The following is a 21515-nucleotide window of genomic DNA, read 5'->3' as shown; positions in this document are numbered from 1 at the left end:
CTAATATTTCATCATCCAGCAGCTCACAACGCTAACCTTCCACGAAGCCATCGAACCTTCACGAACCTTCTATGGTCTGACCCTGAGCTGTCTTATACAATAGTTACTAGCTGGACATGGTTATTGAGTACTTGAAAGGCGGCAAGTTCAAATTGACATGTACTAGAAGTATGAAACACATACCAGATTTAGAGTTGGTATGAAAAAGTGTGTAAGCTATCTTGTCAATGTTTTTTGGTGTTGGTATCATATCGAAATGATAATATTTTGATATGTGGAGATAAGTAAAATATAGTATTGTAATGAAATTCCCCCCGTTTCTCTTTTCTCTTTTCATGTGGCCACTAGAAACTGAAAAGGACCCGTGTGGCACGCATTCTGTCTCTATGGGACAGCTCTGGTGTAGCCCGTCTTGATGTCAGCATGTCCCCCCCTGGCTCTGGAGGCCCCCAGAGGTGGACTGGCCCAGTCATGGTACCTTGTCGCTGCTGGCCTCGGTGCTGGCCTGGCTCATGGAGAGCCGCAGCGTGGTGCTGGGTGAGAGAGGCCAGCGCTGTTTCCCATTGGTGGCCACCTCCTCGGCCTGCCCATCACACACCACCTCTACTCGCACGTGCTCTGAGTGCTTCAGGCTGAAGGTTTCGGCCCCGGCTGGGGCTGCGCTGCAGGGAGAGAGGAGAGTGAGTTGTGATGACCCAGGGACAGGGTGGGATAGGAGGTTTCAAGAGGAGACGCCTGGAGGGGCAAGGCTGCAAGGACCCTCCTAGGTCACCTGGACTGGGGGTCCCCAAAGGACCCAGCTGTGCTGCAATCACCTGGTAGTGAAGAGGACACTTGTTAAAAATACAGATTCCTGGGCCAATCTCGTACATACTGAGTCAGAATGTTCGAGGATGGGGACGGGAGATATGAATTCTTAACAGATTCCTTGTGTTTCTGACGGGCAGCCAATTTTGGGAGCCACGTGGCACTTTAAGGGTGGACAGCTGAGGCCCAGACAGAAGAGTGAATTTGCTAGACTCTGTCTCCCAAATCCTGTCCGTGTCTGAGCTGGAAGCTAAGAGGCAGTTGTCAAGGTGCTGGGTTTGCACAGGGATGAGACCTGGAACTTGGGTCTTAAAGGGGCAAGGGTGAGCTGCTCCGCCACAAAGACCCCTCCTGCCTGCCACAGCTTTTATGGCTTGGAATTCCTCCCACTGAGAGTCACTCCTTGGGTATCCAGAGTGGTTTTCTACTGAACTGGAAATAACTTTTGGACTTCTTGAAAAGTCATCAAGATTTCAGGGCAGGGAACTATGTGGTTTGATCTGGTTGCAAAGGACTGGATGTTCGTCTGCCATATTCACATGTTGAAGCCCTAACTTCCAATGTGATTGTACTTGAAGATAGAGGGCTTTTAGAAGATAATTAAGATTGAATGAAGTCATGAGAGTGAGGTCCTAATCTGATAGGATTGGTCGCCTTATAAGAAGAGGAAGAGAGAGGGCTCCCTGCTCACTGAGGAAGGCCTGGTGAGCACGCAGTGAGAAGGCAGCTGTCTGCAAGCCAAGAAGACAGTCCTCACCAGAACCTGATCATGTTGTCACCCTGATCTCAGACTTCCAGCCTCCAGAACTGTGAGAAATACATTTCTGCTTTTAAGCCACCAGCCTATGGTATTTTGCTTCAGCAGCTGGAGCTGCCTGACACTGGCTTAAGGGGAGGTAACCGGGAAGGACAGGAAGGCTAGGGGAGGAAGGTACCCAAGCTGATGGTTTTGCAACATCCAGCCCATGGTCTGAAGGTTCCCCAAAGCCAAAGAGAGCTCAGAGGGATTTAGGTGGGATTCTCATGGGATTTGGGACTAAGACATAGGTACGAGCGTCCGCCTCAAAGGCACAGCTGAGATTTTGAGGGCTCAGTGTTCCTGGGTTCCAGAACAGTTCTCTGCTATGTTTGGGCATCATAATCACCAGGGGTGCTGTTTAAATCTTCAGGGTTTATTTTAAGGCGACAGATTTGTGGATCCCATCCCCGGAGAGTCTAGCTGGCAGGACTGAGGTATGGCTGGGCAACTGAAGATGTGAACAGTGGCCGAGGTTGAAAGAGAGATTTAGACCAGGGGCTATCAAAGGTCTGCAGCAGCAGCACTACCTAGAGGGCTGGTCAAAACACATGGCCGGGCCCCTCGTGAGAGTTTCAGATTCAGTAGGTCTGGGGTAGAGCCTGAGAATTTGCATTTCTACCACATTTCCAGGAACTGTTGGTGCTACATGTCCAGTGGTTTAGAGAACCCCTGGTCTACATGTCCCACAGGGCGGTCTGGGCGTTAGAGCCCAGGGGTGGCCAAGGTCACGAGTGTGTCCGTTGAGGCCACCAGGCAGGGTCTCTCTGACTCAGGCCACAAACTGCAGGGGCTACTGGCCAAGGCCACTGCTTGTAGGTACTAGCAGGAGAGAGAGGCCAAGTATCCAGCAGTTCATGCCCAGTGCTGCGAAAGAAGCTCCATAAAGAAGCTCCCGGGAGACTCAGATTATTGTCCACCTGCCCCCTTCTAAACTCCGCAGCCTATCACGGGGACATGGGGCCGCTCTGAGGCTGGACACTTGTTGGCGTTGGCCTGTTGCCCTCTGTGCACTAATAGGAGAAGCCCAGAGGCTAAGCCAAAAGCCTGGATTGGGGGTCCATGGGCAGATCTGGGTTTGAGCCCAACATGCCGCTGACTTGCAGAGGGAGCCTTGAGTGTGGAGCTGAGCAGGACAGAGGTGAGCCTTCTAGAAGCGCCAGGCAGCATTTCCAAAGGGAGGCGTGGTTTCACGTGTAAGACGCTTTTAGGTGGCACGTGGATGAATAGCTTAAAAGAGGATTTATGTATTGATTAAATGTGTTATCTTTTTATAGCAATTGATAAAGACTTGCCCTTTATGGTAATGATACAAGATTTCCATTTAAAACCAAATTAAAAGAAACATGTGAGTGGATCTAAGGAAAAATGTTAATAGTACTACATAATCGATAAATTCACGAGAACCTGGGCAATTGTGGGCTCGGGTCTGGGACATATTCCTCTAGTGTAAGTCTTGGTTTTGACCATCAACCTGCGGGGTGACCTTGAGCAAGGGACTGTGCCTCCCTCCATTTCATCAAGTACCAAATGAAAGGATGGGACCAGGTCAGTGGTGTCCGGGAAGTGCAGAGGGGGCAGGTCTTGGGCAAAAGGATGGGGTGGAAGTGAAGAGCTGGGGATGTCTCTGTTGGATCCCTGCCCCCTCTTGAACTATAAATACAACCACTATTATTTCATTGGGTTTCTACACACAATTCTATTTAGGAAAAAAATGCTTTACAAACTCACAGGGCAGGCGGATCCTTTGGGTCCTCTGATCCGGACTCGGACAATAGTGCTGTAAGTGATGCTTCGTGTCACTTTCCTTTCTCCAGCCCAGTCGGAAACTGCAGGAGGCCCCAGAGGCTCAGGGGTTAACGCCTGGCCCACACTGGGGCTCCAGGGCCCCACACCCTCCCACTATCCCAGCACCAGCCCTGCTCAGAGCTGGGCAAACAGCTATTCTTGGAGTGGCCCTGGCAGAAGCAACAAAGGCACCCATTGTGTCCGCAGATCCTGCTGGCTGCCTCCCTCCCCAGGAAGAACCTCTCAGAATCCCCCACAGAAACCCGAGAGTCAGGGGCTGCAGGCATCTCTGTTGTCCCTGGAGGCGGCAGGGAGGGGCCCAGGACAGTATCCAGCGTGAGAAAGTGGGGGTGTTGGCGGCAGCTATGATCCCCTGCTTATGGGGAAGAGGCAAAGATAGTGTGGCCGGAAGGACAGCCTACTAGGTCCTGGGACCACATCTGCCCTGCCCACCGCTGTACCCCAGCACTCAGCACATGGCTATGCTTAATATACACTTTGGGAATACATGAATGAATGAATCCACCCTTCTTGGTTTCCTAAACTCTATTTTAATCACTCTAAAGTGATTAAAAAAAACAAACAAACGCGAACACACAATGGGATTTATAGATGATGTAATATAGAATTGGACACCCGAAATCTATGTAACTTTACTAACAGCTGTCACCCCAATAAACTTTAATTAAAAAAAAAGATATCAGGTCACTTGCCTGCTTGAAATTATTCAGTGGTCTCTCCGTGCCTCCCCATACAACAAAATCCAAACTCTGTAGCCTGGTACTCACCCAGTGACATCTCACCTTGACTTTCCAGCCTCATTTTCTGCAACTCCTTCCATCCTCTCAACTCCCTGCATTGTTCCATCTTACCGTGCATTTTGCACGTGCTGTTCCTTTTACTTATAATACTTTTCCCTGACTTCTCTGCCTGGCAACTGTCTATCCTGACTTAAAGCCCCAACTCAGTTGATTTGTCCCCATGTTTATTTTCCCTTTGGCAGTTAGCTCCTTGGAGGTAGGGACCGCCTTTTCTTTTTGTTTCAGCACCTGGCCTCGTATAGGCACAAGGTCAATATAAATATTTGCTGCAGGAAGGGCTGGAAGAGGAGGGCGTTCTTATGCTGTTAGTCATTCACTCCGCATGTGTTTATTGAGCACTTACTGTATGCCAGGCACAGTTCTAAGTGCTGCGGGTAGACTGGTGAAAAACAACATATCTCCTGGGCCCACCGAACATACTTTCTAGTGGGAGAGAAAGACTTTCAATGAATTACACAATTAATTGTGTGATTACAGGTGTGGTAATTGCTATAAAGGAGAAGTATGGGGTGCCATGAGGACCTGATCTGGCAGTTAAGTAAGGCTTCTTGGAGGAAGTGGCATTTGAGCTAAGGTCTAAATTTTTCATTCTGATGGACAGACAAGAATTAATTAGACCGGTTGTTCTTCAATTTGAGCGAATGTCAGCATCCCCTGGAAGACCTGTTAAGATAGAGGTGATGACCACCCCCAGAATTTCTGATTCCGCCGGGGTGGGCTGGGGCCTGTGAAGCTGTATTTCTTCTTTCCCCCAACTTTGCTGAGGAACAATTGACACATATAATTAATTGTATATATGTGAAGTGTATCACGTGATGATTTGATACACATATACATTGTGAATGAGAAGACGAATTTCTAACAAGCTCCCAGGAGACGCTGATGCTGCTGGCCAGGGACCACAGTCTGAGAAGCACAGAACTGAACAAAGTGAGGAGAGGAAGCAGAGCAGAGATTTCCAAGCAGCAAGGACCGCTGGGGTGATGGCCTGAGGTGGACGTTTGCCCAGCACGTTGGAGAAATTGGAAGGAGGTCTATGTGGCTGGACTTTGTGAGCGAGAAGGAGAGGAGTGGACCCGGGTCATGGTGAGGAGCTGGCCTTTCTCCTGGGAGCACTGAAGGCTTCTAAGCAGGAGTGGCATGGTCATTTCTATGCTGTAGACAGAGGACCCAGGGTGCAGGGTGGAGAATGGATTTCAGGAGAGCAATACTGGGCGTAGGGGAACCAGCAAGGAGGTGACTACACCTGTCCAGGTAAGTGATGAGGGTGGTCTGGGACAAGGTGGTGGCTGTGGGAATGAAGAGAAATGACCGGTCGGTTGGTGTCAGACAAAGGAACTTTGAGCAAGACTGGAAAGCAGCATCAGATGTATTAATAGAAGTGGGATGTTCACCGAGTCCAACCCAATGGAATTCTGGGCTTTGTGACCTAACATCTGCCTAGCCACACACATTCTGGGGAGGCACCCTGCTTCTCTGGTCTTTGCCCATCAGTGGGGTGAGTGCATCAACTTGGCCTCACTCAGCCCGAGTTGAGGGCATCACGTGCCTGCTCCTCGCTGGCATCCAGCTCTCCCAGCTTCTCCACCTGTCCTGAGGCTCGTTAGCACCAGCCAGGGCTCAGCCCCACAGTGACCCCTGCTCCTGGGAGTCTGGGTGTGGACGGCTGTCCTCAGGGCTTTGCAGGAGTCTGAGGGAGGTCATGGGTGCCAGCCTGGCATGCAACCCCAGGTGAGCACCCTCAAGGAGAGGGACAAGGGCAGGGAGGCAAGGCCTCCCAACTGGCATGGTGGTGGCTGGAGTCCTGAGGGGGATGGGTGCTCCTAGACAGGGATTGGTGGACGTAACCATGATGTCTGTCTTCAGCCAGCCTCCTTCTGTGTCTGGTAATCTCCGCAGCCTCTCTCCCTGGGCACTGGTGCCTCGAGCTGCCCCAGGGCCCTCTCCTTCGGGAAGAAACAATCTAATCTATGGTCACTCTCTCCCCAGACACCTCCAATGATGCCCCACTGCCTACAGGACCAAATCCATTGCCTCAGCCTGGCATTCAAAGCTCCGGTCTGAGCTCATTGACTCTCTAGCCTTACATTCTAGGACATAGGAACTATGCCCTTCCGACCCCCACGTGGCCCCACTCTCCTGCTGGGTAACTTTGCTCCTGCGTAGTACATCCTGGTCACATTGGGAACCCCTGTCCATCCGTCAGCTTGGTTGCCTGGAAGCAAGGCAACCAAGTCTTCCTGGAAGACTTTCTTCCAGGAAGTCTTCCCTGATCCCATCCATCAGGACTCATCTCTCCCTCCTTTTGCTGGTGCTCCTGCGTAGTACATCCTGGTCACATTGGGAACCCCTGTCCATCCGTCAGCTTGGTTGCCTGGAAGCAAGGCAACCAAGTCTTCCTGGAAGACTTTCTTCCAGGAAGTCTTCCCTGATCCCATCCATCAGGACTCATCTCTCCCTCCTTTTGCTGGTGCCTCAAACAACACTTAACAAATGTTGTTCCACATTTCTCTCCCATGAGAACTGAACTCTTTTAGGCCACATCTCATTATTATTTGTTTCATAATATATAATGAACCCAATACTAACTCATGATAAATATTTAACTGAGTACTAGGTGCCAGGTATTGTTCCAAGACTTCGGCACATGATCTCAGTCCATCCTTGCAATAACCCCATGAAGGCTGTATTAATGTCATCCCATTTCACAGATGAGCATGTTGAGGCCCACAGAGAGCGAGCACTTGCTCCAAGTCTCAGGGACAGTAATGGCAGAATGTGAGGTGAGCTCTGGGCCTGGCCGTTCCCTTCCTAGGAGAGAATCTATTGGTTACAGTGCTCTCGTAAAGGTCCTCCAGAAAGGGATACCTGGTGGGAGGTGGGGTGAGTAGTAAGCCTGGCTCAGGAGGATCAAATGAGAAGCTCTTAGGAATATCTAGAGCATCCTACTATTTCTTAGGTGGGAGTCAGACGCCCAGAAAGGCGACAGCAAAGGCTGGCTTCCTGCTCTGGGCTCTTGGGTGAATGACTGAGATAATCAGGTTTGGACCAGTCAAAATCCCTGGGCACAGGGTCTGGCACGGCTGGGCAGGAGAGAGCTGCCTCTGAAAATTGGCCTCCCCCAAAGTTTAACAGGTGTGCCTATCCAGCTGAGGGGTGGGCACTAGGGTGAGCCCCTGCCGCCATGCTCCCGTCCTGACTCGGGGCCCTGTGGGCAGGAAGGGCAGGCTCTTGGGGACCCCAGGTGTGCAGGAGGCTGTGGGCTTAAACCACAGGGTACCACTCCCTGAGAACTCGCTTGAAACCTGAGCCCTGACGTAGCTCCTGGCAGGGCCTCCTCTTTAGGATTGAGGGCTGTGGGTGCTGTTCTAATTTATGGGGCCACCTGACCTGGCCTGATTTCTCCTATCATCATTCTCTCAAGAGCAAGTGCTGTTCTGGCCAAGCTCGGCCATATGCCCTTGACCTTCCACTGGCCCATCCAACAGTGCTTTTCCTTGGAGGCTGGGGGTGGAGAGCTCAGCCCAATGATAGGCCAGTGCACACATCTACAGACCACATCATTCATTCATTCACTCAAACAAGGAGCCCTTCATTGACTTCCGCGTGGGAACGAGGAAACCAGTGAGCATTGAGGAGGACACGCCTAAAAGGTCTCCGAAGGCAGCCGCGGTCAGGCTTTCAGGCTCTGCACCACCACCATTAAGCAACTGTGTCATCTTGGACAAGCATCCCTTACCTCAGTTTCCCCAACTGTAAAAGGGGGCCCCTAATAGTACCTACTTCATAAAGTTGAGATTTAAACACATGTAAATTATTAAATACACACAAGATGAACTTGCAAGATGCAAAGAAGGTTACCTAGTACAGAATAAGTGTTCAGTAAATGTTGGCTAGGCATATTAAGGAAATAATAATAATATCTGCAAAGAAAAAAGTACTGAGATGAGGTAGAGCATGCCTGGCGTTTGGGGTAGGGCACCACAAGATAGGGGTAGTCAAGGAAGCTGCTTGGAGGAGGCGACATTTGAGCTAAGATGTGCCCAATGAATGTCAGGCTTAAAGGGGTCTGTGGGATATTGCTCTAGAGGAAAGGGCACCTGCAAGGGCCCTGAGGTGGGCGTGAGCTTGGTGCGTTCAAGGGCCGAGAGCACCCCAAAGTCAATGTGGCCAGAGTGGAGCCTGTGCAGGGGAGCCGGCAGGAGAAGGGTCAGTGAGCTGGGGCCTGGCGCTGTCTGGGAAGGGGAGACCATGGCACCCCGAGTCCCCATTGTTTTCAGACTGGATCCCAGGCCCTCCGTGGCCTTTGTCCAAAGGCTCCTTCCTAAAACACTCACACCAACCAAGACACAGAGAAAGGAAGTTGAGGGAGTGAGAGGTGAATGAATTTAGATTCTCCAGGCTCTTCTCCGAGGCACGATACATAACTGCATTGTTGGCTTTCCCATCCTTTTCCTGTGCAATGTCTAGAAACTCCTGCCCTGCCATCCTCTTCCTATCTTCTGCCAGAGAGTGATGGGCAAGCCTCTGCCTTAGGGATTCCCAGAGAAGGGGGTGGGGATCAGCCCCACCTCCCACCTCATGGGCTCCTCATGAGGTCAAATGTAACCAGGCTGCTGGTCTGCAGAGGCAAGGGAAAGAGTGGTTAACATCTCTGCTCTGAAGCTCCTGCAGACCTCCAAAGGCAGATCCTGACCTCTCTCCACCAGGGACAAGGGGACACCTGCCCAATTGGGAACTCTCACCCTCCTGGACAGATGAATAAGCAGAATGAGGGAAAGGAGAAGCTGTCTCCATGGCCAGCTAGTGGGTCAGTGGGAGAGCTGGGCAGTGTGACCCCCCCATTACTTTACTCCAAGGCTGCCCTTTCTCTGGTCCCTCCAGATTCTGTGGGTGTCCCTGGCTCCAATGCAAGAAAACATCGCTCACTAGAGGTGGGGGTGAACCCAACCTGGGACTCTACTCACTCCGTGCCTCGTCTCTAACATCAAGCCAGAATCAGATGGGGACTCAGGCCAGCCCCAGTGAAGAAGTGACCATGGGGGAGATTGTGTGGACAAGGCATCCATGTACCAAACCGAATGTAAGTACACGTGGGAGTAGGAGAAGAAAGGATCTTTAATGACTAGCTCAATGGAAATCACACACAAAAAATCCTGCTTCCCTCTGTCTGTACATCTGCTCAGAGCTTCTTGGAGACTGGTGATCAGAATGTGGCCGGGTGCGGGCATCCATCCCCAAGGGGTCAGTTTGGCTGGAAGAGGATGGGTGGACCATAGGGTCTTCCGGGGGTGGGCAGATGAGGCGCCTGCTGTGTCTGGAGGGGAGGAAAGCTATGTGTGCATCTCAGGAGGGGGGGCCCAGGGCCCTTGGGAAAGGGGGTGCGTGTTGAGGCCTATTCACTCATCTTTGTGACTCAGGAGTGAGGGGTCAAGATACCAGTCCCTAACGGCCCAGGGTCCATGAGGCCTTGTCCCTTGGTGTCTCTTCAGAGACGGTGGGGGGCATCACGTGGGGTCTTAAGTCAGGATTTGTGTCTGGGTCAGGAAGGACTCAGTGGGAAGTGGGTGAAATTTCTGGGGGCAGTGGGCTAATGGCCTGAGTGGAAGATGGAAGGGACACAGGCTGAAGGGGTCATCTAGTTCAATCTGCTAGTTTTAGGGTCACACAAGATAGAGTGGTGGTTAAGAGTACGAGTTCTGAGTCAGAACTGGACCTGAGTCCTGTGTGACACTGGGCAGATGGCATCACCTCTCTGAGCCTCACTTTTCTCATCTAAAAAATGGGTTGATCCCAGCAGGCCCTCCAAGGTCTATGGTCAGGAAGATAGGAGATAATGCATTTGGTTCATCAGTGTTCACTAATATCTCCTGCGATTATTAATATTGACAAGAGCTCTCACCACTACAGATCTTAGGAGTAACAATAGCAGTAATAGCCCAGTCTCCTTAGTTCCAGAAGGGGCTTCTTTGACTAGACCAGTGGTTTTCAACTGGAGGTGATGGCAGATGGAGGTCCATCTGCCAGGGGACTGATGGCATTACCCGGAGACCTTTCTGGTTGTCACAATTAGGGGCTGCTACTGGCATCTCGGGATTAGAAGCCGATATTTAGATGCTGCTAAATATCCTACAAGGCACAAGGCAGCCCCCACAACAAAGAATTATGTGGCCCACAAGGGGATAGAGCCAAGGATAAGACCCCCTGCTCCAGGCCTGCACTGTGCATTACGGTGGCCAGAGCTGCAGGTGGCTACTGAGCAGATGAAATGCGGTTAGTCTGCGCCGAGATATGATGTCAGTATAAAATACACACTGAATTCCAAAGACTCACTATGAAAAAAACTTAATATACAAACTATCTTATAGTTTTATATTGATTATAGATCGAAATGCTAATATTTTGGATATATTGGATTCAATAAAATATATCATTAAAATTAATTTGCCCGTTTATTTTAACCTTAAAAATGTGGCTACTAGAAAATTTAAAATCACATATGTGGCTCTCTTTGTGACTTGCATTCTGTCTCTGTTGGACTGCCCTTCCTCTCTCGGGGGTGGTGGAGAATCTTAAATGAAGTGCAGGTGGGAGGTGTGGGTCACTGTGGCTGAGGCCCTCTTCTTTACCCTTTACCCCCCCTGGAGGTACCATGCCAGCCTTTCAGGCTGCACCAAAAGTGCCTCAGTGAATAAACAGGCGGGTATGGTGACAGCTGAGGCTTAGAGACTTGAGCCTCCTGGCTCCCGGCCCGCTCCCTCGCAGTGCCCAAGTTTAGGATTGGGGGTGGGGAAAGAAGGGGAGCTCTCCCAGGCCACTGAGGACTGGACCACACCCCACTGCTGTGTTCTGACCCTCGGAAACCACCCTTGAGATTTCCATGTGGGGCAACTGAGGCCAGGAGCAGATGAGTGGAGGGAGTACCTGGTCTGCAGGTGACCGGGGCCTTTTGCCTTCAGGGAAGGGGCTTTGATGGTATCCTCGTGGCCAGTGCCTGCTGAGGAGGTGGCAGGAGACTGGCTGGGCAGGTGGCCAGGGTCACTGAAGGGGCCAGAAAGAATGGGCTTGGAGGGTATGTGGGAAGACACAGGGATGGGGTTTGGTGGGGGCCTGAGAAAGGCAGGGCACTCCAGGTGACAATGATTTGGGAGCAATAAGCCACACTGGCACCTCCAGCTCAGCTCAAGGCACAGAGAGGTTAGGGAACTTTTTCCCCAAGGTTATCAGCATGGGTCCCACCTCAGTCCTGCATGCTCCCCCCTCTCAGCACAGACCCCTTCCACCCTGGCAACGAGGACTACTTCAAATATTTGAAATAGAGGGCTGAGTGATTCTCCCCTGGACTCTCTCCACTGCTTCATTTACACCACTCACACCTTGGCAAGGCCCCCCCACACTATGGGGGAGGGATCATTGGACCTGGCGGCTCCCTCGGGGCTGGGGGTAGGTGTGCGGCCCTGACCTCAGAAATCCTGGACCCCACCAAGTTCGTGGACAGGAGAAGGGTGAGGGAACAGAATCCTGCATGGGGGGGGGGGGGCTCTTCTGATAGACTCCACAGCTCTGCACCCTCAGTGGGGTGGTACAAGGTCCTTCCCTGACCCCAGGGTGAAGTTAAGGGAAGGCATTTGGGGACATAGAGCTCACAGCCAGCGTCCGCGGACAGGCAACCACCAGCAGCCCCCACAGGGCGAAATCGGAGCCTAAGCAACCCCCAGGGCCAGATTCCACCCCAGGGCAGCTCCCCAGCAAGTCCCAGGAAGCTCAGCTGATCTGGGAGTGGCTGAGGGGCTGGGCTGAGGTGGGTGCTGAGCCAGGAGGGTCTCAGGGGAAGAGCTGGGCATGAGGGAGAAGGGTGGTTCTGGGGGGGGAGTGAAAGGGAAGAGGCTGTCAGGGGAAGCTGCAGGGTGCTGAGGTCACCCTGGGTGCTGGAGACGGCCAGGTGGGAAGACTGGGGTGCAAAGGAGGGGATGTGGGAAAGGGGTAGTGTGGGCGCTTGGGCTGTCAGGCTGTCTGGGAGGGCCTCAGGACTTTGGGGAGGCTGACACAAGGTTTGGGGCTGTCAGGTTTCCGAGTGAAATTCTTAGGATTTCTGGCGCGGGAGGCCTCGGGATGAGGGGCTGCTCGGGCTGGAGGAAGGCTGTGCGCGTCCCGGAGTCCCGGGAGGGTCTAAGGATTTCGGGGGTGGAGATCTCCCGGGAACCCCGGGACCCGGGGCGGGGGCTGTCTGGCCCGCGCGGTGGCCCGGCTCACCTGTAGACGTCGGTCCAGAGGTGCGTGCCCAGCACGTACACCGCTTCGACGCGGCTCCCGTATTGTAGCCGCACCGTCCGCTCGCGCAGCATCCTCCCCACAGTGGCAGGCCCTGTGCGGGTCTTCTGTTGTTCAGGTTCACCCGGAGCACCTGGCGCAGGTGCGCCAACTCGAGCCGCAGGAGCCCGGCGCCGCTGCCAGACGCTGCCTGGCGCGCCCTTATTTGCCCCCCCCGGTGGGCGGGGCGTGGGTGGAGGGCCCGCCTACTCCTCTCCTAGTGGACTGAGGGCACGTCCGTCAAGTATGCGCACGCCCTCAACTCTTCCAGGCCCCCCTGTGGTCAGGGTGAAGTCAGCCATGGTCAATTGACCGCTTTCCGTGGTTAGTTTACTCATTCATTCATTCAACAGCTGCCGGGCGCCAGGACGCAGGATGAGCGCCTCCTCCAGGCGCCCACAGCCTTGCCCGGTAGATAATGCAAGCGTGGAGCTGCCAGAGCGGAGAGGGTAGGAGGTGGTGGGAGCCCAGAGGCAACAGGTGCAATAACCTAGTCTGGGGTCCAGGACCCGAGCCTTCTTCTTAAAGGAGGTGTTTGCAAACTAAGGAGAAGTGAGAAGAGGGAGCTGCCTGAGCGAAGCCAGGAAGCCAGATATAGCCTGAACCCCTTACCCCCCCCATACTCAAATGGGTATTCCCAGAAGGAAATGGCGAGAGGGGTTGGAGTGGGAATCCAGCAGCCTACAGGGTCAAAATGCCAAGCCAAGGCATCGGCGGGTCTTGGCATTGATGGGGGCCTTGGCATGTCTTCTTCAGGAGTGGTCAGGTGTGGAAGTGAAAGGGGCCATTGTGAATGCTGTGGAGGGAGGTGCCCCTGGGGAAGGCCAATGAAGACCCCTGCTGGGGCTGCTTGAGAGGGCTGGAGAGAAGGGGATTGGTTTGACCAGTGTTTGTGGGCAGAAATATTGGTGTTCCACTGCAGAAACACTGGGGGCACCGTTCTGGCCTGGGCCACTGGGAGAAGGGGGTTGCCGGAGGGTGCCGCTGCAGACATCGGTTTGTGTCTTGTGGAGGCTCAGGTTCAGGAAGGCATCCAGAAAGGGCATGAACCAGCCGTCATGCTTAGACCCTTCCAGCTCTGAAGCCAAGCCAGCGCCCGTTCACATAATTCAGACACGTGGGAGTAAGTGGTGCTTGCTAGGGACCCGAATTGGGGGGCAAATGGGCAGAGGCTATAAGAGGGAAAGGGCAGGCTGGAGGGGATTCATGTTTGAGAAGTGGGTAGGGCTGCTGGAGGGATGGGAACCCTGGGAGGGGTGCCCCTGAACAAGAGGGTGTAGGCTCAGAAGTGCCCAGAGCTGAGACACACCCCAGTAGCCTCCTTGAGGCGGCCCAAATTAGGAGATGGTGAAGAGCCCAGCTGCTCCTGGATGGCCAGGATCTGGGAGGAATGTGGATGGGGAAGGAGGAAAGCCTGAGTTGGGCAAGGGGGACATCTGCCCCAAAAGGCGCACACACCCAGGGAGATGCTGGTAACTTCTGATTGGCTCCTGGCTGCCGCAAGAGTGCATCATCCAATCAGGAGACAGCTCGCTGGTGGCCACCTGCCAAAGAGGATAGACTGGTGCAGCTCAGAGCTGACTTCAAGGCCCCTAAGGTGGGCTCCTGTCAGGGCACTCCTCTACCAGGAATTACTTTTGAGTCCCTACTATGTGGCAGATACCGGGTATATGCCGGGGTTCCTGGAGATCGGAGAGCATGACACCCTATTTCACCCAAGGGGAAAATGGAGCTCAGAGTCGGGGAAGGAACGCTGCATCGCCAAAGAGGCCCAGGCAGGTCACAGCAGGAGCAAGGCAGTGATCGCCATGATGGAAGGAATAAGAGCAGGCCCTTACTGGGTTCTTTCTGCATGTCGGGCACTGTGCTAGTGGTACTTTTCATGTATTTGACTGAGATCATTATACCTTCCCCATATCCCCACCATTTACAGATAGAGAAAATGAGCCGCAGAAAGGTTAAAGAATATGCCCTCGTCCCATAGCTCCTAAGAGTGGTTGAGCCAGGATAGGAACTTGCACAACCATGGGGGAAGGGGCAGGGGGACAAAGCAGGTAAGAAAAGAGGAGGAATGTTATCTCTTGATCAGTAGGTCACCAAACTCAAGTTCTAGTCCCAGCCCTGCCTTTGTGAAGCCTTGGACAATTCACTCTGCCATTCAGAGCCTCATTTTCCTTATCTGTGAATAATTGATCTCTCAGCAAAGATATAAGGATGACTTTAAATGAGATAACATAGGGAAGACACTAGCGCAGTGTCTGGCACAAAGCAAGTGCTCAAAAAATGAAGGTCCCTCTCTTTAACAATCTAACCTGGACCTGACTACCCCACACTCAGGGCTCCTGCCTCTGGCTCAGGGCCCCAGACGTTGGGCTGCAGGGCCTGGTTGGTGTGACGGGAACCTCCTGGTGTCCAAGGGTTTAAAATAGCTGAAGTGGTCACAGCTGTTGGTGGATTCAGGGCCGGAGGTCTCAGGCTGCTCTGACTGCTCCCCTGGGGCCCAAAAGATCCCGAGGCATCTCATTGTGCCTTTTGGGGAGTGCCAGCAAAGGGCTGGCTTAGCTCTGGCTGGTTCCTGGCACGGACCTGCATCCCAAACCCCCTATTCTGACTTTTGCCAAGCATGTGACCAGGGAACCTGGGCTGGGAGGGGCTCGTCTGCGCTGTTCCCTGCTATGATCCTTTACTGGGGGTGTCTCTCTGTGCCAGGCCCTTGGGGGAACCTGGGAGGTGACTCAGACAACTCATAAGCCTGCTTCGAGGAGAACAACAGCTCACTGAGGGCATCATATGTGCAAGAATTTAAAAAGAAAGACATATACAAGTAATACCTGATCATTGTGGAAAATTTAAAAAAATCTCATCACTTCTGATCCCAGGACTGGAGAGAGCGCTGTGAACATTTCGTGGAGTCTGACCTCGCAGGGGCTACCCAGAGGCGGTCTGATACTGCTGTGGGCGAGCCCTCAGGCTGTGCCAGGAGCTGATCTAAAGGCTTCACACCTCTAAGCTCATTTAATCTTTCCCAAGCCCTATCAGATGGGAGCTATTATTATCTCCAATTTGCACAGCGCCTCCGACCAGTCTTTTGGTGAAGAGCTTACATGGCCTTTGGACTTGGCAAAGCTGGGGTCAAGTCCACTCTGCCCCTCCCTGGCTGGGGAACCTCTCAGGCCTCGGCTTCTTCCTCCATATAGGAGATAGAATAGTACCCCCTTACCCATGGGGGATATGTTCCAAGACCCCCAGTGGATACCTGACAATGTGGATAGTTCCAAACCCTATATACACTATGATTTTTCCTATACATACACGCCTATGATAAAGTTTATAGATGAAGCACAGTAAGAGATGAACAACAACGAATAAAATACAACAATGATAACAATATACTGTAATAACAATGATGTGAATGTGGTATTAGGAAGTAAAATAAGGGTTACTTGAACACAAGCACTGCAATACTGTGACAGTCCAGCTGATAACCAAAGACAGTGAATCTGATACCCAAGATGACTACTAACTAACGGGCGGGTAGCACTAATGGCGACGCTGGACAAAAGGATGATTCACGACCTCAAGCAGGACCAAGCAGGGTGGTGTGAGATTTCATTTTGTTACTGTGGGGCAGGGGGAAATTTCCCCTCCTTTCCCTCTTAGTTCTTCCGGCTGATCTAATGATCAAATTAACAGGAGACAAATTAACAGGAGAAAATAAGTAAATTTAATTACGTATGCACATATGAGGATACCATAAGAATATGGGGCCTCAGGACAAATCAGGAAGTGAAGCTTATATGCCATCTTGAGAAAGGGGAGGCTGGTGGTTTGGGACTTCAAAGGGCAGGAAGGCAATTCACATAGAGATAGACAAGCAAATGTTTGACAGTGGGACACCCAGAGGATTTTGATGAAACAGGATTTGCTAGGTTCCTCCCCGTCTAGCACACATTAGTTCATGTTAAATGATAGGTATCTAGGCAAATAGCTCCCTTCCTGGAGCAGGTCCTCTATCTAAATTCTTTTAGACAGTTAGCAGGAAGGTCAAAGATTTTTCCTGAGTCTTTCATTTCTTAAAAATAACCAGCTAAAATGATATCCCCAAAAAGACATATTTGGGGGTGGCAAACTCTGCTCCCCCTCACTCCTTAGAATAACATGCAATTGAAAAATTATGAATTGTTTACTTCTGGAATTTTCCGTTTAATATTTTTGGACCATGGTTGTCCGCGGGTAACTGAAACCTTGGAAACTGAAACCGCGGATCAGTGGGGAACTACTGTACTTGCAGTACCCAGCTCAGAGGGTACTAAGGAATAACAAGATGATACACGGTCTAATGCTTAGCATATTAGGGCCTGGTGCTGACACAAGTTCCAGCAGATGCTCCCTCTCTCTCTCTCTCTCTCTCTCTTTATATATATACACACACACATATATATATTCTCTCTCTCTCTATATATATATATGTATGTATATATATAGTTATATATAGTTATTTTTAATTTTTGTAAAAATAGGCTTTTGGTTGTATATGCTATTTTATAACGTACTTAGAAAACCTCTGTACGGTGTCACGAGCATGCATTCCTAGGTGCCATCATCATCCCCCTTTGTATTGTCCAAAACTTCAGAGCTTGCAAATCAAAGCAAGGTTCTAATTAGCCAAGGAGACTCAGAAAGGGGAAGGGATGATTCAAACAGCAAATGGAGGGACCCAGGGGAGGAGTGATGATATTTAGTAAGCACCACTGTGTGCCAGGCTGTACCAGGCACCAGCTGGTCAGAGATGTGAAAAGCAGCCACAGTAAAGCTGTGGCCATTTTTGCAGGGGGAGGGTAGGCTCAGGGGAGTGCTTGTGATTACCATCAGGCCTCCCAAAGCTACCCCAGCAGATGGCCGTGTCTAAGGCTCTCCTATATAGAAGTTCTGGAGGCGCCACTGAGCCAGAGCCTTGGGGGCCCCGAAGAGGGGAGCATGGCTGCCTTGCAGAATGAGGGGAGGGAGCCGGGGGTCAAAGGTGAAACCTGGAGGGTAGGCTGGATGTGAGGGGGGAGGGGATATGAGAGTGTTCCAGACAGAGGAAAGTGCATGTGCAAGGGACAGGTGAGTCCCATCTAGCCAAGGTGGGCTGGTGGTGGTGGTGATGGTGGTGGTGGTGGTGGTGGTGATGGTGGTGGTGATGGTGGTGGTGATGGTGGTGGTGATGGTGGTGGTGATGGTGGTGGTGTAGGGGAACAGAATGGAGAGCCATGAGGCAGTGGGGTGGAGGAGAGGCTGGCCTGGCCATGGCCAGTTCACACAGTGCCTTGTAAGTCATGTGAAGGACTTTTGGCTTTATCTTAAGGTCACAGGAGAGCCTTGGAAGGACCTTGAAACATGACAATGACACATGCAATGCATGTGTCGATGTAAGAACCATCCAAACTCGTAGAGCATCTACATGAGGTTACTTGAGCCAAAATGACAACAATTGCTGGGAAGCAAAATCTCAATGGATTGAGAAAATGCTTCAGAGAATGGCAGTTTTACAGCTTATTTTATACGTTAGAATCAAAAGAGGAAACTAAGGAGGGTTACATGAAATCCATTGGTGGTAGATTAAGGGGGTGGAGAAAGCAAAGTGGAATCTCTGGGACAGAATAAAAAATAAAATGGAGAGACATATGAGATGTTGTCAAATAATATGGTGAATATTTAATTTAAAAAATTATTACAGTAAAAGACATGTTGCCATTAATCCCCCTCAAAATATTCCCCCTCACTCAGAACACACTTATTCCATCGTTCTTGCCATTCTCTGAAGAAGTTCTGGAAGTCCTCTTTCGTGAGTGTCTTTACTTCATCCTCCATCATGACAACGCTCCATGTCACACATCGCTTCTGGTCTATGGCAGTTTCTGTCCAATAAAACATTACGGTGTGTCCTCATCCAGCTTCTTCACTGGATCTGGTGCCGTGCGACTCCTGGCTCTTCCCCAAAGTCAAAATGATTCAGGACATCGAGGCAGCCACGACAGCACAACTAGACACTCACGAAAGAGGATTTCCAGAACTGCTTCAGAAAATGGCAAGAACAATGGGATAAGTGTGTTCTAAGTGTGGGGGACTATTTTGAGGGGGATTCATGGCAATGTGTCTTTTACTGTAATATATTTTTTTTAATTTAAACATTCACCATGTTTTGCGATCACACCACCTCTTCTACATTAGCGGGTACAAGACAATTAGTAACTAACATTTACAGCACACGGAGATGGTATTCGGGGAACAAGACAGCAATGCTCTGGCGTGGACGTGTGCCCTGAGGGGTTTGGAAAAGGAGAGTACTCTTGACACTTCAAAGGTATATTATTTTAGATGCAAAAAGACAACAGACAGGCTCACTTCAGGTAAAGATTGACCTTTGTCAGGGAAGCTACAGGCTTAGGATGTGACTACCTGCCATGACCCGCTTTTAGTTAGGAATTGTTATGTTCAGACCATCCTATGTGGTTACTTTTGGTTTCTGAGTTTGTATGGGCCTGCCATGCTGGCCTCCCCTGCCGGACTCATTCCCCAGCAGTCCTCATCTGTTGCTTGCCATAGAGAAAGGCTTCAGGCAAAAAGATACAGGTGCTGTTGGAAGCCTGGCTGCTATGTATAATACATTCTCTGCTTCAACAGAGGAGGTAAAGTTAATTCAAGCTAAGGGAAGACGGGAAGGCTTCATGGAAGAGGTGATCTTTGGGTTTAACCTTCGAACGATGGGTAGGAATTTGACAAGCAGAGGTTGGGGAGGGCATTCTTGGCAGGAAGAAGAGCACAGCCCAGGAAGGAGAATGTAGCTCAGGGAGTGTAGGTAAATGGTGGGGGGATATTTTAGGGACAGGGCCAAGAAAACAGTCTGGAGCTAAGCTGGGGAGGCCTAGAGTGCCAGGCCAGAAAGTATCGTGGCTGGATTCTTTGGGCAGTAGGGAACCACATGGAAGGTAGTAGGATCTCTCTGGCTGCTGGTGAAGGTGGGTGGGCAGTACTTCCGAGAGCAGGTGGGAGGCTGTGCTCTCGGTGACAAGTGATAAGGGCCCAAATGGGACAGTGGAAGTGACCTTAGAGAGAGGCAAAGTGGATGTTTAAGGACTTTTGGGGGCGGGTCCTAGAAATCTTGGCGTTTGGAGCCCTTTTTCCCCCCGCCCCTGGGCAGAAACCTCAGGTGAGCTCCTGAGTGGCTGCGTATGGCCATGCCATATGCTCAGCTTCCAGCAGGCGGCGCCACGGACACAAGGTTCGCTCTTTGCCGCTTAGTGCTCAAAGACGGGAGAAGGGGCTGGCTCTCAGCCAGTTAATTAGATGGATTCCATTCTTTAGGGGAGAGCTTGAGATTTATTTTAGCACGTCACAATCAGGAAAGGCCTGGAGTTGGGCAGGCCTGGATTTGAATCCTAGCGCTGCCTTTACCTTTCTGGTTTTCACCTTTCAATTTTCCCACCTGTAAAATATGGGTGATGAAAGTATCATCTTCAGATGATTGTTAGAAGATAAAGTATATAAAGCCCCTGGCACATAGTAGGTGCTCAGAAATTGGTAGTTGTTGTTACTAGTGGGCAGGATCTGGAAACAGCCACTACCCTTGAGGGCTGAAGCCAAAAGGCTGACCAAGAAAAGCTGGTCTGTCTGGAGAAGGTGACACAAGCAGTCCAAAGACCCAAGGCCTTGCCTGAGAGTGCCCAGTCCATTAGGACAGTCTGGCGAAGTCCCCTCCAGGGGGACTTCAAGGCACTGGGAAGGTGGGAGTGGGAGACCTGATTTTAATTTCCACAACTATGGTTACATGAGTTTTTGGTGCCCTTGAAGGGGGTTTTTCTGCCTGGAAAAGATTATTCAAAGTCTCTTTTGGTTTTCAAAAATTAACATTCAGTTTATTACAGTTATAAATTCAACAACCCCACTTCAGCCTTTGAATTTGGGTTAAAATGCTTTTTTTTTATGACTATAGCAACTTTTAAAATAATTTTTAAGGGAGATCAGGGGAATGTTTACAATCTTGGTTAGTTAAACAGGTTTAATCATTTGAAACTAACTTTATACATTTAGTTTCTTTTTAAAAAATACTGCTTTGCTTGCCTTAATGACAAACATATTTTTTCCCAAGCACTCAGCTAGTTCTTAGAAATCCAACAACTTGCACTTACAAATATGGTTAGTTTAAATTCTCATAACTATTCTAATTCTGTTGACAAACTTAGTAAGATTTCAACTTAAAAACCACAAGTCTAAATCAATCAATAAGTCATTTGTGCATTTTAAATTAGAAGCTAAAGGACAGACAGCATAAGGAATATAGCCAGCAATGTTGTAATAACTATGTATGGTGCCAGGTGGGTACTAGACTTATGGAGGGGATCACTTTGTAAGTCGTATAAATGTCTAACCACTATGCTGCACACCTGAAACTAATACAATATTGAATGTCAACTGTAATTGAAAAATGTTTTAAAATTAGAAGCTTAAGGCACAAGTAGGCTTCCGGGGAGGAGCCACGGAGTTCATGGACTGGAGGCAGGTTGTACTTGTGTGTCACAAGTCTGTGGGAGTAAAAGAGTGAGAGATTGTGTGTGTGCACGCGTGCGTGCGTGCGTGCGTGCGTGCGTGTGTGTGTGTGTGTGTGTGTATGGCAGGGTCTGTTCCTCTCCCTGGCAGTTAGCTCCTGGCATTCAGAGACCTCTAACTCATCTCTATCCCCAGCTCCTGGCACGGGTTTCAAAAGCGCTCAATAAGCATTTAATGAAGGGTAAGATAAGAGATCTTGTCCCTACGTAGCAACAAGATTAAGTATTAAGTGCCTGCTGTGTGCTAGGCACTGCTTTAAGCTCTTTGCATGTACAAACTCAGTGCTCTCAAGCTTTCGAGGTGGGTGTTACTATTACTCTCACATTACTGAAGAGGAAACTGGGGCACAAAGAGGCTAAGTGAAGACAGTGGTGAATTTACCTGAGCCCCGTGAGCCTGAGAGT

The 21515-nt window shown here is 50.7% G+C and overlaps 1 protein-coding gene across 3 annotated transcripts in view; it reads right to left on the bottom strand.

The window, feature by feature from the left end:
• The window catches only part of PADI2 (peptidyl arginine deiminase 2), a 51098-nt gene extending 38310 nt beyond the window's left edge, over positions 1-12788 (bottom strand). Inside the window, exons 1-2 of one of the 3 annotated variants that reach the window (XM_081056545.1) lie at positions 12466-12788; positions 479-662 (exon numbers count right to left, since the gene is read on the bottom strand). In XM_081056545.1, the coding sequence (XP_080912671.1) occupies positions 479-662; positions 12466-12557 (276 nt within the window). In that variant the 5' untranslated portion in view covers positions 12558-12788. The remainder of the gene's footprint in view (positions 1-478; positions 663-12465) is intronic. The other 2 variants (XM_081056546.1, XM_081056547.1) reach the window with 2 other exon arrangements.
• Positions 12789-21515: the final 8727 nt, after the last annotated feature.

The sequence above is a fragment of the Rhinolophus hipposideros genome, assembly GCF_964194185.1.
Source record: "Rhinolophus hipposideros genome assembly, chromosome: 8".
Taxonomy (NCBI): Eukaryota; Metazoa; Chordata; class Mammalia; order Chiroptera; family Rhinolophidae; genus Rhinolophus; species Rhinolophus hipposideros.
This window is presented reverse-complemented; position numbering and strand designations above follow the sequence as displayed.